The sequence below is a fragment of the Trachypithecus francoisi genome, unplaced genomic scaffold (genome assembly GCF_009764315.1).
Source record: "Trachypithecus francoisi isolate TF-2019V2 unplaced genomic scaffold, Tfra_2.0 Lachesis_group3, whole genome shotgun sequence".
NCBI classification, from domain to species: Eukaryota; Metazoa; Chordata; class Mammalia; order Primates; family Cercopithecidae; genus Trachypithecus; species Trachypithecus francoisi.
The window spans coordinates 146,523,392-146,537,686 of record NW_022681468.1 but is presented as its reverse complement, the minus strand read 5'-3'; the positions used below and the strand labels follow the sequence as shown (position 1 = coordinate 146,537,686).

Sequence of the window (14,295 nt, the reverse complement as noted above, 5' to 3'; positions counted from 1 at the left end):
AGGGGGCCTCCTGGGGAGGGGATATGCATTCCACGGGGTCAAGAGTTAAGGACTAAATAACCTGGACAGCCTCTTGGGCTAAAGAGGTAAGAAGCTGAAGGATCCTAAGAGATCCAGAGCCTAATGAGGTTGGAAATGACTCTCCTTGTGCAGTCAGGATTTCCGTGGAGAAAAATGGTCGACTTTTCTCCTCCATGGAAACCCTTTGTAGTCCTAAGTATGTCAGAAGTGGCCAGGCTGAATGTGTATATTTGGGGAGGGGCATATTCTAGCCCTCCCACTGTTCTGGGCTCTCTCATGGTAAAGATGTCAAGGGAGCAGAGAAAGGGCATAACCCCTTTATATAAACTCCTCCTGACACTCCAGAGTGAAAAATTAACAGGATGATTCCAAGAACTTGGTGAGAAGGCATGTACTCTCTGGCACTTCACAGAGAGGGAAACTCTTTCCGGTCCCCCATCCAACACTCTACTTACTCAATAAAGACCTTTTGGGGACCAGGCATGGTGGCTCACACCTGTAATCCCAGCACTTTGGGAGGCCAAGGCAGGCAGATCATCTGAGGTCAGGAGTTCGAGACCAGCCTGGCCAACATGGCGAAACCCTGTCTCTACTAAAAATACAAAAAAATTAACTGGATGTGGTGACAGGCACCTGTAATCCTAGCTACTCAAGAGGCTAAGGCAAGAGAATCACTTGAACCCAGGAGGCGGCAGTTGCAGTGAGCTGAGATCGCGCGACTGCACTCCAGCCTGGGTGACAGAGCAAGACTCTGTCTCAAAAAAGAAAAAAAAAAACAAACCTTTTGAGATAGTGGGTTAACTGCTATAAGCACCTCTTGTAATGCCTGATCTGTTTTTTTTTTTTTTTTTTGAGACAGAGTCTCACTCTGTCACCCAAGCTGGAGTGCACTGGCCAGATCTCAGCTCACTGCAAGCTCTGCCTCCCGGGTTCATGCCATTCTCCTGCCTCAGCCTCCCGAGTAGCTGGGACTACAGGCGCCCTCCACCTCGCCCGGCTAGTTTTTTTTTTTTTTTTAGTAGAGACGGGGTTTCACCGTGTTAGCCAGGATGGTCTCGATCTCCTGACCTTGTGATCCACCTGCCTTGGCCTCCCAAAGTGCTGGGATTACAGGCTTGAGCCACTGCGTCCGGCCTTTTTCTTTCTTTTTTTTTTTTTTTTTGAGACAGAGTCTCACTCTGTCGCCAGGCTGGAGTGCAGTGGCGCGATCTCAGCTCATTGCAATCTTCACCTCCTGGATTCAAGCAATTCCCCTGCCTCAGCCTCCCGAGTAGCTGGGATTACAGGCATGCGCCACCATGCCCGGCTAATTTTTATATGTTTAGTAGAGATGGAGTTTCACCATGTTGGCCAGGATGGTCTCAATCTCTTGACCTCGTGATGCACCCACCTTGGCCTCCCAAAGTGCTGGAATTACAGGTGTGAGCCACCGTGCCCAGCTGATCTCTATATTTTTATAGTCTATTTTTGGATGCCTGATCTCTGTATTTTTACAGCCCATTCCTGCTCAAGTATAATGGCTTTTGACTAATTCAGATCAGTTATAGACACAATTGACTCACATGACTCACAGTCACATATATATATATATATATATTTTTTTTTTTTTTTTTTTTTTTTTTTTTTGAGACGGAGTCTTGCTTTGTTGCCCAGGTTGGAGTGCATTGGTGTGATTTCAGCTCACTGCAACCTCCGCCTCCAGGGTTCAAGTGATTCTCCTGCCTCAGCCTCCCGAATAGCTGGGATTACAGGTGTCCACCACCATGCCTGGCTAATTTTTGTGTTTTTAGTAGAGACAAGGTTTCACCATGTTGGCCAGGTTGTTCTCCTACTCCTGACCTCACATGATCTGCCCGCCTTGGTCTCCCAAAGTGCTGGGATTACAGATATAAGCCACTGTGCCCAGCCCATATTCATTCTTGAATTCACAAGGACATCACCATCATCCATCATCATCATTCTCATTATTTCATATTTATTGAGCACTCATAATGTTCCGGCCCCTGACTCCAGTGACCGTATTACCCCTCCTACCCACTCCCATTCCCATCCCTGGATCTTTGGAAAAAGCTTCATAATCATATCTGACCCTCAGATACAATGATATAAGGACAAATTTCTTGGGGACCCTGGAGTGTTTGGTCTTTGGCCAGTCTGTCCCTGGCACAATTACAGAAATATATATATATATATATATACACACACACACATACACACACATCTATATGTGTGTATATATATATTTATATTTATTAAACCTTTGCTTGTATCTGTACAATACTGATCTCTGCTCATTGCTTACAATAGAACCTGATTATCTCTACTACAACAGCATCTCCTAAGCCAAACAGCCCACCACAGAGGGAGGCCCAGTTTCACAGACTGGCTAAGAATCTTCTAGAGCATTTTAAGTAATTGCTTTGAATTTTGTACAGCAGTCTAATACCTACTTTTCCCTAGAGCTATTGCCCAGAGGAACAGGACTGAGACAGAAGGGGCACTTGGGGATGATATGGAAAGATCTATAAGGCAAGTCTAAAGATTTAGTGGCCATGACAGATGTTTGGGGAGGGGACTTTATTTTCCAGACATTTCAGATAGCCATCCCGGGCTCATCTGAGGAGTGCTGGCAAAGACAAGAGTCCCCCGAATGCACATATGGTCTAAGCATACCTTGAGAAGTCGTGAATATTTCCCCAGAAAAGTGAAGACCCTAGAGTCCCCTCTTTTGCATTTGCTGTCCCCATACGGTGTCTTCAGCAGTGAAGCAGCATTTCCTTTAACAATCTATGATTTCTTAGGATGCTCAGAGAAGGCTGGGTAATGACAGATCAACCCACTCCAAGGAAATCCTATTCAAGTCTAATGGTTAGGTGAAGAGCCAATGGCTTCTTTGAACCTAAAACTGGCTCCTCCTTAAGCACAGCTCTGGCACAGGTATGCTTCACACCAAGAGAACTACTTCCCCAGACACCGCTGGTGAGAGCTGGCCATTGAGTTAGTCAACAGAAAAGGTTGCTGGCTCAAATGGCTGGTATAGTGTGACACCACTAATGAGAAAATTAATCACATGTTGCTGGTGGAAGGGGTGAGTGCTGGTCATGGGCTAGAGACTGACTCTGAGGGTTTGGATCACCAGATAGATGCTGGGCTTGAGGAATACCCTCTCCAGGCAGCTGATGGATCACCTCAGGGACCACCCAGGACTTCTAATTTATCTCCTCAGGGACCTCCTGGGCCTGCAGATCAATCTCCTCAGGGAACTCTTGGGATGGTTTATCAATCTCAGGGATGCCCTGAGATAACAGACTGATCGCAGAAGGCTCCTGGGCCAGCCTGCCAACCTCCACAGAGAACAACCTCCACTCCTGGTATGGCTGGCTGACCTCCTCAGGGATCTCTTCAGCTGGGATGCCAACTTCTACAGGGGTTTCCTGGACCAAGCCACCAACCCCTACATGGAACCTATGGACCAGCTTGCCAGCCTCCACAGAGACCCCGTGGCATGGCTGGCTGACCTCCTCGGGCTTCTCCAGACATAGCTGGCAAACTTCCTCAGAGACTTTCTGGCACAGTTGGCTGGCCTTCTGGCATGGCTGGCTGATCTGAGGGACCTCCTGGCATGTGTGGTTACCATTGTCATGGTTCTCCTGGCATTGCTGGCTGATGTCAGGGACCTCCTGACATGGCTGGCTGAGCGCCTCAGAAATGTCCTGGCATGACGGGCTGATGTCAGGGACTTCCTGACATGGCTGGCTGACCTCCTCAGCCACCTCCTCGTATGGCTGGCTGGTTTCCACAGGTGGCACCTGTGGGGACTGATTTGGTTCAAAAAGCTCTTGTTTCCCTTCTATGGAGAGCTCTTGTGCTCCATTCCCAGGGGTCTCCTGGAGCAGCCCAAGGCACTGATGTTCTTCAGTCACGTGTGAATTTAGGGAGGGTTGATCACTGAAGCCAAATTGGGAGTTACCATCTACTGTAGTAGGGGAAGAAGGACCAGCACTGGACACAGTGCTAGAAGGGCCACTGCTGTCTGTAAAGCAAAGTCAAGAGATCAAGTCAGAGAAGCTGGAAGAGTAGGCTCTACCCTGTGCAGATAGTTCAAATGCTAGAATGGTTGGCCTGTGCTACTTATGTCTTGAGGGAAGAGTGTCTGAATTCTTCCTAAGTTAAGCAGAGACTCCTAAGTTTGCTTAGCTCAAGAACTCTCACCCTGGCCTAAGGTATACTTTGAGAGTAACAATAAGGTACATGTAAGACTTCAGGAGAGAGTGCTAAGACCCACTTCATCTGGTTCTTTCACAAATACACTCCCATCAGAATTCCAAGTTCCCAAGGCCTCTCATTCCTACTTTGGAAGCATATGAATACTTTAGCCCAGTGGTTCATAATCAAAATCATGAAAAAAAATTTTTAAATACTAATTTCCAGTTTTCAGCTCCAGAGATTCTAATTCTATAGGTTTAGTGTAAAGGTGTAGCTTGGAGGAGGAAGGAGGATGAAGGCAATATAATTTTGTTGGAACACTCCCAGTTGATTCTGATGTACACCTTCTGTTAAGAATCATTCTTTAAAGCAATCAATGTATTTCTGGGGCAGAGGTAATCATTATTTATAGCCCAAATGATAAGTTGGCAGGAGAATGTAGAAAAACCACATAAATCAGAACAATAGGAAAGAAAATGGTTTACCTGGCTGGGTGCGGTGGCTCACACCTGTAATCCTAGTACTTTGGGAGGCCAAGGCAGGCAGATCACTTGAGGTCAGGAGTTCGAAACCAGCCTGGCCAACATGGCGAAATCTTGTCTCTACTAAAAATACAAAAATTAGCCAGGCATAATGGCGGCTGCCTGTAATCCCAGCTACTCAGGAGGCTGAGGCAGGTGAATCACTTGAACCCCAGAGGTGGAGGTTGCAGTGAGCTGAAATCATGCCACTGTGCTCCAGCCTGGGTGATAAAGCAAGACTCCATCTCAGAAAAAGAAAAAAAGAAAATGGTTTACTCAAAAATGGAAGATGGCCATGGAATTTCTACATGGCAGTTCTTAACCTTTCTAGGGGTCAGTGGCCCCTTTGAGGTGCTAATGAAAGTCCAGGAAAAATTTATATAAGAATATTCACATTAATCTTTACATGTGATTCCTGAAGCTCATAGACTGTACCCTGAAACCACATCTATGGATCCAGGGTTAAGACTCTTGTAAGTCTTGGGACATACAATGAATGTCACAGGCTTGTGCAAATTATATACACAGAAAACATTAAAAAACTGATTTCCTAGATCCTGACAGTAGTGTAATAAAGACCTCAGAGTCCTCAATTACACTGTGGGATGATTCCTACTCCATCCGCTACTGCTTCATTGACCTCTAGTGTGGGACTAACCTACTTCTCCCTTGGTAAATATCATTTTTATTGATAATATTATAATGATATATTAAAGCACTATGGTATCAATAATGACAGATTCTGAGAAAAGGGGACATCGGGACATATTGCCATTGAAGAAAACCTCGAAAAGTTGGTAAACCTGAGCCTACAAAGGCTCAATCCATCATTGAGTTGAAGGTATGCTAGTTATCTCTTTCTGTAAAGAATCAAAGGAGGGGCCGGGTGCAGTGGCTCACCCCTGTAATCCCAGCACTTTGAGAGGCCGACGCAGGCAGATCACAAGGTCAGGAGTTCGAGACCAGCCTGACCAACATAGTAAAACTCCGTCTCTACTAAAACTACAAAAAAAAAAAAAAAAAAAACCATTAGCCAGGCGTGGTGGCACATGCCTGTAATCCCAGCTACTCAGGAGGCTGAGGCAGGAGAATCACTTGAACCCGGAGGCAGAGGTTGTAGTGAGCTGAGATCACACCACTGCACTCCAGCCTAGATGACAGAGCAAGACTCCACCTCAAAAATAATAATAACAATAATAATCAAAGGAGGCACGCTTCAAGCAGAATAAGAGGCCAGGTGCGGTGGCTCACGCCTGTAATCCCAGCACTTTGAGCGGGTGGATCACTTGAGATCAGGAGTTCGAGACCATCCTGGCCAACATGGCGAAACCCCGTCACTACTAAAAATGTAAAAATTAACCAGGTGTGGTGGCATGTGCCTATAATCCCAGTTACTCAGGAGGCTGAGGCAAGAGAATCACTTGAGCCCGGGATGTGGGAGTTGCTGTGAGTCGAGATCACGCCACTGCACTCCAGCCTGGAGCAAGACTCCGTCTCAAAAAAAAAAAAAAAAAAAAAAGAGAAGATCATGGTTTTGAACCAACAAGCCTTTAAGAGATGTGGAGCCTATTTCTGGTGCAGACATACAGACCCTAAAGAAGATGTTTACCAGTGAGGCTACACACCTGATACTGAGTCAAAAATCTGATACTAGATGGAAAAAAAGAAAAAGAAAAGATGTAAGCTGAGCTTTACCCAAGTAAAGAAGTAGCCTTAATATCCTGCTAGTGGTCTGATTCAGGCAAATCAAAAAGGTCAAACAGAAACAGAAGAGGGAGAAGGGTAAGATTTCCAGGGGAGGCCGGGCATGGTGGCTCAAGCCCGTAATCCCAGCACTTTGGGAGGCTGAGACGGGCGGATCACGAGGTCAGGAGATCGAGACCATCCTGGCTAACATGGTGAAACCCCGTCTCTACTAAAAAATACAAAAAACTAGCCAGGCGAGGTGGCGGGCGCCTGTAGTCCCAGCTACTCGGGAGGCTGAGGCAGGAGAATGGCATAAACCCGGGAGGCGGAGCTTGCAGTGAGCTGAGATCCGGCCACTGCACTCTAGCCTGGGCGACAGAGCGAGACTCCGTCTCAAAAAAAAAAAAAAAAAAAAGATTTCCGGGGTCACAGAACTCATAAACACTCCAGGAGATAGGTAAAAAGGGCAATGGCAAGGTGAGTGTAGGATAATCTGAAATTCAGGGGAGGAATTCTTGGTGTCAGAGAGGAAAGTTTCTTCCTCAAACAGGGTGCCAGAAAAAGAGCAAAATTCTACAACTGTTAAGTCCAATGCTGAATGAAGTAAGAATCTTTACTTTGGTCCTATCCAAGTAAAATAATGAAAGGCATGTTTGATTTCAGTTATTCCCCGGAGGCAGGATAATACTTCACCAGTGCCTCTGGCCCACATCCCCACCTCCAATTACCACTAGTAGCTCCTCCTCTCTGCGGTCACTCTAACAATTCTGTGTGGCTCCACTGTTCACATTGTTACCAAAAACAACTAGTGATAGATTACAGATAATAAACAAGAGATGGGGAAAAGCAACACCTCAACTTAAACTAAAAACTGAAAACAGACAACAGAGAGAAGGGTCATGTAGAAATAAGTAGCAGATTCTAGTCTCTCCTGCTCCCAGCTTTTTCTGTTTGTTTGTTTGTTCGTTTGTTGTTTTTGAAACAGAGTCTCACTCTGTCCCCCAGGCTGGGGTACAGTGGCGCGATCTCGGCTCACTGCAAGCTCCGCCTCCGGGTTCACGCCATTCACGCCTCAGCCTCCCAAGTAGCTGGGACTACAGGTGCCCGCCACCACACCCGGCTAATTTTTTGTATTTTTAGTAGAGATGGGGTTTCACCATGTTAGCCAGGATGGTCTTGATCTCCTGACCTCGTGACCGCCTGCCTTGGCCTCCCAAAGTACTGGGACTACAAGGCGTGAGCCACTGGTCCCAGCCTCCTGCTCCCAGCTTTTCTATATATCTAAGTTGTCGGCTAGTCATCTTTACCAGAGAAAGCTGTAGAGATCAAATAGGGATCAAAGGAGAATGAAGTCTCCATTCTTTATTCCCCAAAGGGCCCTTTGAGTAATCCCAGCTACTCAGGAGACTGAGGCAGGAGAATCACTTGAACCCGGGAAGCAGAGGTTGCGGAGAGCCAAGATCGTGCCTGGACAACAAGAGTGAAATTCCATCTCTCAAAAAAAAAAAAAAATTATTCCTAATACTGCAGAAAAGCTTCTCTCCAATGAAATAGAAGGAACATGGAGAACAGAGGTAAAGAGAGAATAAACAGATTCTCCTTTCATCTTAGAAATGGCAGATGAGACTGCTTCCCAGAATGGATATTCCTGGTCGTTCAACCCTCACCTTCTTTTACCTCATGCAACAGGCCCCTCATTCACCAATCACTCCATTCTTCTTGACTTTTGTCTAGGCAGTTCCAAAAGGATTACTTACACCAAGGGGGCTTCTCAGAGCGCTGCTGGAGTTGCAGAGGAGGTGAATGAAGAGTACGTGGTGGAGAAAATGGGTTATCTGAGGCCTGGCTGCTGTGCATGGAATCAAAGAGGGCTGGAAAGGAGGTAGGGTGAAGGGAGAGGGAAGAAAAAAAGACATATGAGGAAGAATCCAGGAGCCATAGGTTCTTAACGTAAGTCAAAGCCAACTTACCCTTCCTTGGCTGAGAAATAGCATTTCCTGGGGACCCTTCAACCAAACCATTTTCAATTTTTTAAACTTTATATTATGAACATTTCAAACATATATTTTTAAAAAGTAGTTGAAAGACTGGTGCAGCCAATGCCCATATACCCGTCTCCTAGATTTAACACATTGACATTTTTGCCATACTTGTTTCATCTATTTCTGTGTGCTAAAGTGTTTTAAAATAAATGATAGACATTATGAAACATGTCACCTCTAAATACTTCAAAATGCATCTCTAAAATATAACAAATGGCTGGGTGCAGTGGCTCATGCCTGTAATCCCAGCACTTAAGGAGGCTGAGGCGGGTGGATCACTTGAGGCCAGGAGTTTGAGACCAGCCTGGCCAACATGGCAAAACCCTATCTCTACTAAACATACAAAAATGAGCCGGCATGGTGGCACATGCCTGTAATCCCAGCTATTCGGGAGGCTGAGGCTTAAGAATCACTTGAACATGGGAGGCAGAGGTTGCGGTGAGCTGAGATCTCACCACTGCACTCCAGCCTGGGGGACAGAGTGAAACTCTGTCTCAATAATAATAATAATAATAATAAAATATAAGAATGTTTTCCGGCTGGGTGTGGTGGCTCATGCCTGTAAACCAGCACTTTGGGAGGCCAAGGTGGATGGATCACTTGAAGCCAGGAGTTCAAGACCAGCCTGGTCAACATGGAGAAACCATGTTTAGGTCTCTACTAAAAATACAAAACTTAAGGCCAGGCGCAGTGGCTCATATCTGTAATTCCAGCACTTTAGGCAGCCGAGGCAGGCAGATCACGAGGTCAGGAGTTCAAAGACCAGCCTGACCAACATGGTGAAACCCTGTCTCTACTAAAAATACAAAAATTAGTTGGGTGTGGTGGTGCATGCCTGTAATCCCAGCTACTTGGGAGGCTGAGGCACGAGGATCACTTGAACCCAGGAGGCAGAAGTTGCACAGTGAGCAGAGATTGTGCCACTGCACTCCACCAAGGCCAACACAGAGAGACTCTATCTCAAAAAAAAAAAGGAAAGATATACATAAAGAATTTTTTCCAACATAGCCAAACACCATTAACAAGCTAAACAAAATTAAAAATTATTCCCTAGTATTATTCAATACCCAGTCCATATTCAAAATTTCCCAATTATTCCCCCAAATGTCATTTATAAAAGCATCCAAATATGAACCATGCACTGCATCTTATGTCTCTGAAGCCTCTTTTAATCTAGAATAGTGCAGCCTCTCCTTTTTTTCATAGTAACTTTTTTGAGACAGGGTCTCGCTGTCACCCAGGCTGGAGTGCAGTGGCGCGATCTCGGCTCACTGCAAGCTCTGCCTCCCAGGTTCATGCCATTCTCCTGTCTCAGCCTCCTGAGTAGCTGGGACTATAGGTGCCCACCACCAAGCCCAGTTATTTTTTTTTGTATTTTTAGTAGAGACAGGGTTTCACCGTGTTAGCCAGGATGGTCTCGATCTCCTGACCTCGTGATCTGCACCGCGCCTGGCCAGCTCACTGCAGTCTTTACCTCTTGGCTCAAGCGATCATCACACCTCAGCCCCTTGAGTAGCTGGGACTCAGGCACATACCACCACCCCTGGCTAATTTTTTGTATTTTAGTAGAGATGGGTTTTACCATGTTGCCTAGGCTTATCTTGAACTCCTGGGCTCAAGCAATCTGCCTGCCTCAGCCTTCCAAAGTGTTAGGATTACAGGTGTGAGCCACCATCCCCAGCCCATAGTAACTTTTTGAAAAGAAGGCCAGGCATGGTGGCTCATGCCTGTAATCCCAGCACTTTGGGAGGCCAAGGCGGGTAGATTGCTTGAGGTCAGGAATTTGAGACCAGCCTGGCCAATATGGAGAAACCCTATTTCTATTAAAAATACAAAAATTAGCTGGGCATGGTGGTGGGCACCTGTAATCCCAGCTACTCGGGAGGCTGAAGCAGGAGAATCACTTGAACCTTGAACCTAGGAGGTAGAGGTTGAAGTGAGCCAAGATCATGCCACTGCACTCCAGCCTGGGCAACAAAGCAAGACTCCATCTCAAAAAAAAAAGAGAAAAGAGGAAAGAACAGGCCAGTTGTCTTTGCAGAAGGTCATGTCCCACATTCTGGACTTGTCTGATTGTTTCCACATAAAAGCATTTAACTTATTTCACTATCTCTTGTATTTCCTATTAACTGGAAATTAGATCTAACTTAGCTGATTTATTTTAAATAATTTTGTTAAGAATACTTTAAGAGGTGATCCCATGTACTGTATACTGCATCATAGTGGAGGCATATTGTCTCATTGTTCCATTATAAGTAAGGCTAAGTTTACTAACTAGGTTAATGTGGCACTAACAAGATCTCACTGTGAAGTTTTCCCCTTCTGATTAGGGGTGATCTTTTGAGGAATGTCTAGTTCTCCACCATCAACTGGAATATTTTCCTTCTGCAAATAGGACTATTTGATTATACTGAACTACAGTTCTCACTGAAAAGGAAGAATGTTTATTTCTCTTTAATTGGTTTTCAGAGTAGAGAGTGTGAAAAATATTCTCCAATAGTGGCGGATGAGTATTAATTTGTTTTATTTATTTAATTTTTTTTTTTTGGGAGACAGAGTCGTCCTCTGTCACCCATGCTAGAATGCACTGGTACGATCACAGCTCACTGCAGCCTCAAACTCCCAGGTTCAAGTGATCCTCCAACCTCAGCTTCCTGTAGCTGGGACTACAGGTGCATAGCACAATGCCTAGCTCATCTTTGTATTTTTGTAGAGATGGGGTTTCACCATGTTGCCCAGGCTGGTCTTGAACTCCTGAACTCAAGTGATTCCCCTTCCTCGGCCTCCCAAAGTGCTAGGATTACAGGTGCGTGAGCCACCTCACCCAGCACCCAGCTCTTGTTTTCATTCATTATGAGCTTGTGGATTTTTATTATATATATTCAGTGCGTGTGTGTGTGTGTGTGTGTGTGTGTGTGTGTTTTCTTAGAGACAGGGTCTTACTCTGTCACCCAGGCTGGAATGCAGTAATGCAAGCATAGTTCACTGCAGCCTCAAACTCCTGGGCTCAAGCAATCCTCCAACATCAGTCTACTGAGTAGCTAGGACTATAGGTGTGTGCCACCATGCCTGGCTACTTTTTAAATTTTCTTAGAGATAAGATCTAGCTTTGTTGCCCAGGCTGGTCTCAAACTCCTAGGCTCAAGCGATACTCCCACTTCAGCCTCCTGAGTAGCTACATTTAGCATACTTTAATCAACTATAGTGATTATTCTCTCAAATGCTCAAATTGTCCCAATTTTGGTCACTGAGAGCCTCTTTGGGCTTGACTGCTTCCTTACTTTCCTTTACAACATGCTGCAAGATCATCCTGGGCTTTCTTTGCCCTCAACCATGCATTCTAAACAAAATTGGTTTTTGGTGGGAGTAAAAAAATCTTAGCTATTCCAATGGTTTATGGTCCACCAAATGGTCACAATACATAAACAGATATATGATATATCTGTAGTGTTAAATTTTCATGTGGTAGGAGGTAACCAGGGAAAAAAATTCTAAAAAAAACTCCTGGGATGGAGAGTAATTTTTTAAAAGTTTAAAAAAACTCTGCTCTAGACCAAAAATCAAGTTATTTCCCTATGGAATCCTGGTTACTTTTAGTGGAGAATGGTACATAGAGACCAAAATCTAGTTGCTAAAGGAGCTCATGTTACATTTGCCAATGCACAGTGCTAGAAAAAGCACTTAAAAACCAGAAATCATATTGATATTTCCCATTCATATTTATCATTACAGTATTTTAAAAGTCTTTTGAATTTATACTTCTATCTAATTTACCTTACTTTGAAAATCCTGGTTCCTAACAACAGGAACATAATTCCTTATTTGCATTACTCTATAATGTATATATATATAATATACATATTCAAACACTATATACATAGTATCAATATCACTGTAGTATCAATGTCACTATTAACAATTAAACTACTGAATAAGGATTACAATTATAGTTCTTTTTATCCCACCAAAGAACTGATAAAGTATTCTAAAGTTATCTGAAAAATTATTTTACCTGTGTGGTTATGTTACTATTTTGATATACAGTTAGGGTCATTTCTTTCTCTTTTTTTTGCAATTTTAGGTTTTGCTTCTTTTTTTTGATTTAACTTTGTATTTCAAAAAACATTTACAGACTCACAAGTCAAAGCTATACAAAAAGGCATACTCAGAGAAACTGTTTCCTTCATGCCCTTTAGCCCCATTCCCTGTTGTTAACTCTAGAGGTAATAAATTTTGTTTCTGGTTTATACTTTTAGCAAGTTTTTAAAATTTATTTTTATCTTGATTTTTATTTTTTTTTTTTGAGACAGAGTCTCGCTCTGTCACCCAGGCTGGAGTGCAGTGGCGCCATCTTGGCTCACTGCCTCAGCCTCCTGAGTAGCTGGGACTACAGGCACCCGCCACCACACTAGGCTAATTTTTTGTATTTTTAGTACAGATGGTGTTTCACCATGTTAGCCAGGATGGTCTCGATCTCCTGACCTTGTGATCCGCCTGCCTCGGCCTCCCAAAGTGCTGGGATTACAGGTATGAGCTACCACGCCTGGCCTGTAGCAAGTATTTTTTGTAAATACGTATGTATTTTTCATTTATTTCCCCTCTCTACTTACAATATAGGTAATATACTATTAACAGTATTCTACATCTTGTTTTTTTCACTTAATAATATATCCTGGTGATTACTTCATATCATATCATATAGAGCTTCCTCATTAGTTTTAACAGATGCATAGTATTCAATTGAGTGGACATACCACAGCTTTTGCTTTTTTTTTTTTTTTTGAGACGGAGTCTCGCTCTGTCGCCCAGGCTGGAGTGCAGTGGTCGGATCTCAGCTCACTGTGAGCTCCGCCTCCCGGGTTTACGCCATTCTCCTGCCTCAGCCTCCCGAGTAGCTGGGACTACAGGCACCCACCACCTCGCCCGGCTAGTTTTTGTATTTTTTAGTAGAGACGGGGTTTCACCGTGTTCGCCAGGATGGTCTCGAACTCCTGACCTCGTGATCTGCCCGTCTCGGCCTCCCAAAGTGCTGGGATTACAGGCTTGAGCCACCGCGCCTGGCCGACCACAGCTTTTTCAACCACTCTTGCACTAAAGAACTTCTGAGTCATTTCCAATATTTTGCCACTTTATATAATGTCACAATGAATAACTGTATATAAATGTTATTTCAGGCTGGGAGTAGTGGCTTACATCGATAATCCCAGCACTCTGGGAGGCTTAGGCAGGAGAGTCATTGAGGCCAGGAGTTCAAGACCAGCCTGGGCAATAAAGTGAGACTCTGTCTCTACAAAAATTTTTAAAAATTAGCTGGGTATGGTGGCACATGTCTGTAGTTCCAGCTATTTGGGAGGCTGAGGCAGGAGGATTGCTTGAACACAGGATTTCCAGGCTTCAGTGATCATGCCACTGTTCTCCAGGCATGATCATACCACTGTAATCCAGCCTAGGTGACAGAGCAAGACCCTGTCTCTAAAAAATACATAAATAAATGTTATTTCTTTTTTTTTTTTTTTTTTTTTTTTTTTTTTTTTTTTGAGACGGAGTCTTGCTCTTTCGCCCGGGCTGGAGTGCAGTGGCCGGATTTCAGCTCACTGCAAGCTCCGCCTCCCGGGTTTTACACCATTCTCCTGCCTCAGCCTCCCGAGTAGCTGGGACTACAGGCGCCCGACACCTCGCCCAGCTAGTTTTTTGTATTTTTAGTAGAGACGGGGTTTCACCGTGTTAGCCAGGATGGTCTCGATCTCCTGACCTCGTGATCCGCCCGTCTCGGCCTCCCAAAGTGCTGGGATTACAGGCTTGAGCCACCGCGCCCGGCC

General features: G+C 44.6%; 1 protein-coding gene across 10 annotated transcripts in view; it reads right to left on the bottom strand.

The window, feature by feature from the left end:
- Nucleotides 1-1,940: 1,940 nt before the first annotated feature.
- Nucleotides 1,941-14,295, bottom strand: part of PPIP5K1 (diphosphoinositol pentakisphosphate kinase 1) — a 52,887-nt gene continuing 40,532 nt past the window's right edge. For 2 of the 10 annotated variants that reach the window (XM_033190308.1, XM_033190311.1), the window contains 2 exons: nucleotides 8,192-8,305; nucleotides 1,942-4,054 (listed from right to left, as the gene is read on the bottom strand). In XM_033190308.1, coding sequence (XP_033046199.1) covers nucleotides 3,231-4,054; nucleotides 8,192-8,305 — 938 coding nt within the window. In that variant the 3' untranslated portion in view covers nucleotides 1,942-3,230. Of the gene's footprint in view, nucleotides 4,055-8,191; nucleotides 8,306-14,295 lie in introns of all 10 variants that reach the window. The other 8 variants (XM_033190309.1, XM_033190310.1, XM_033190313.1 and 5 more) reach the window with 7 other exon arrangements.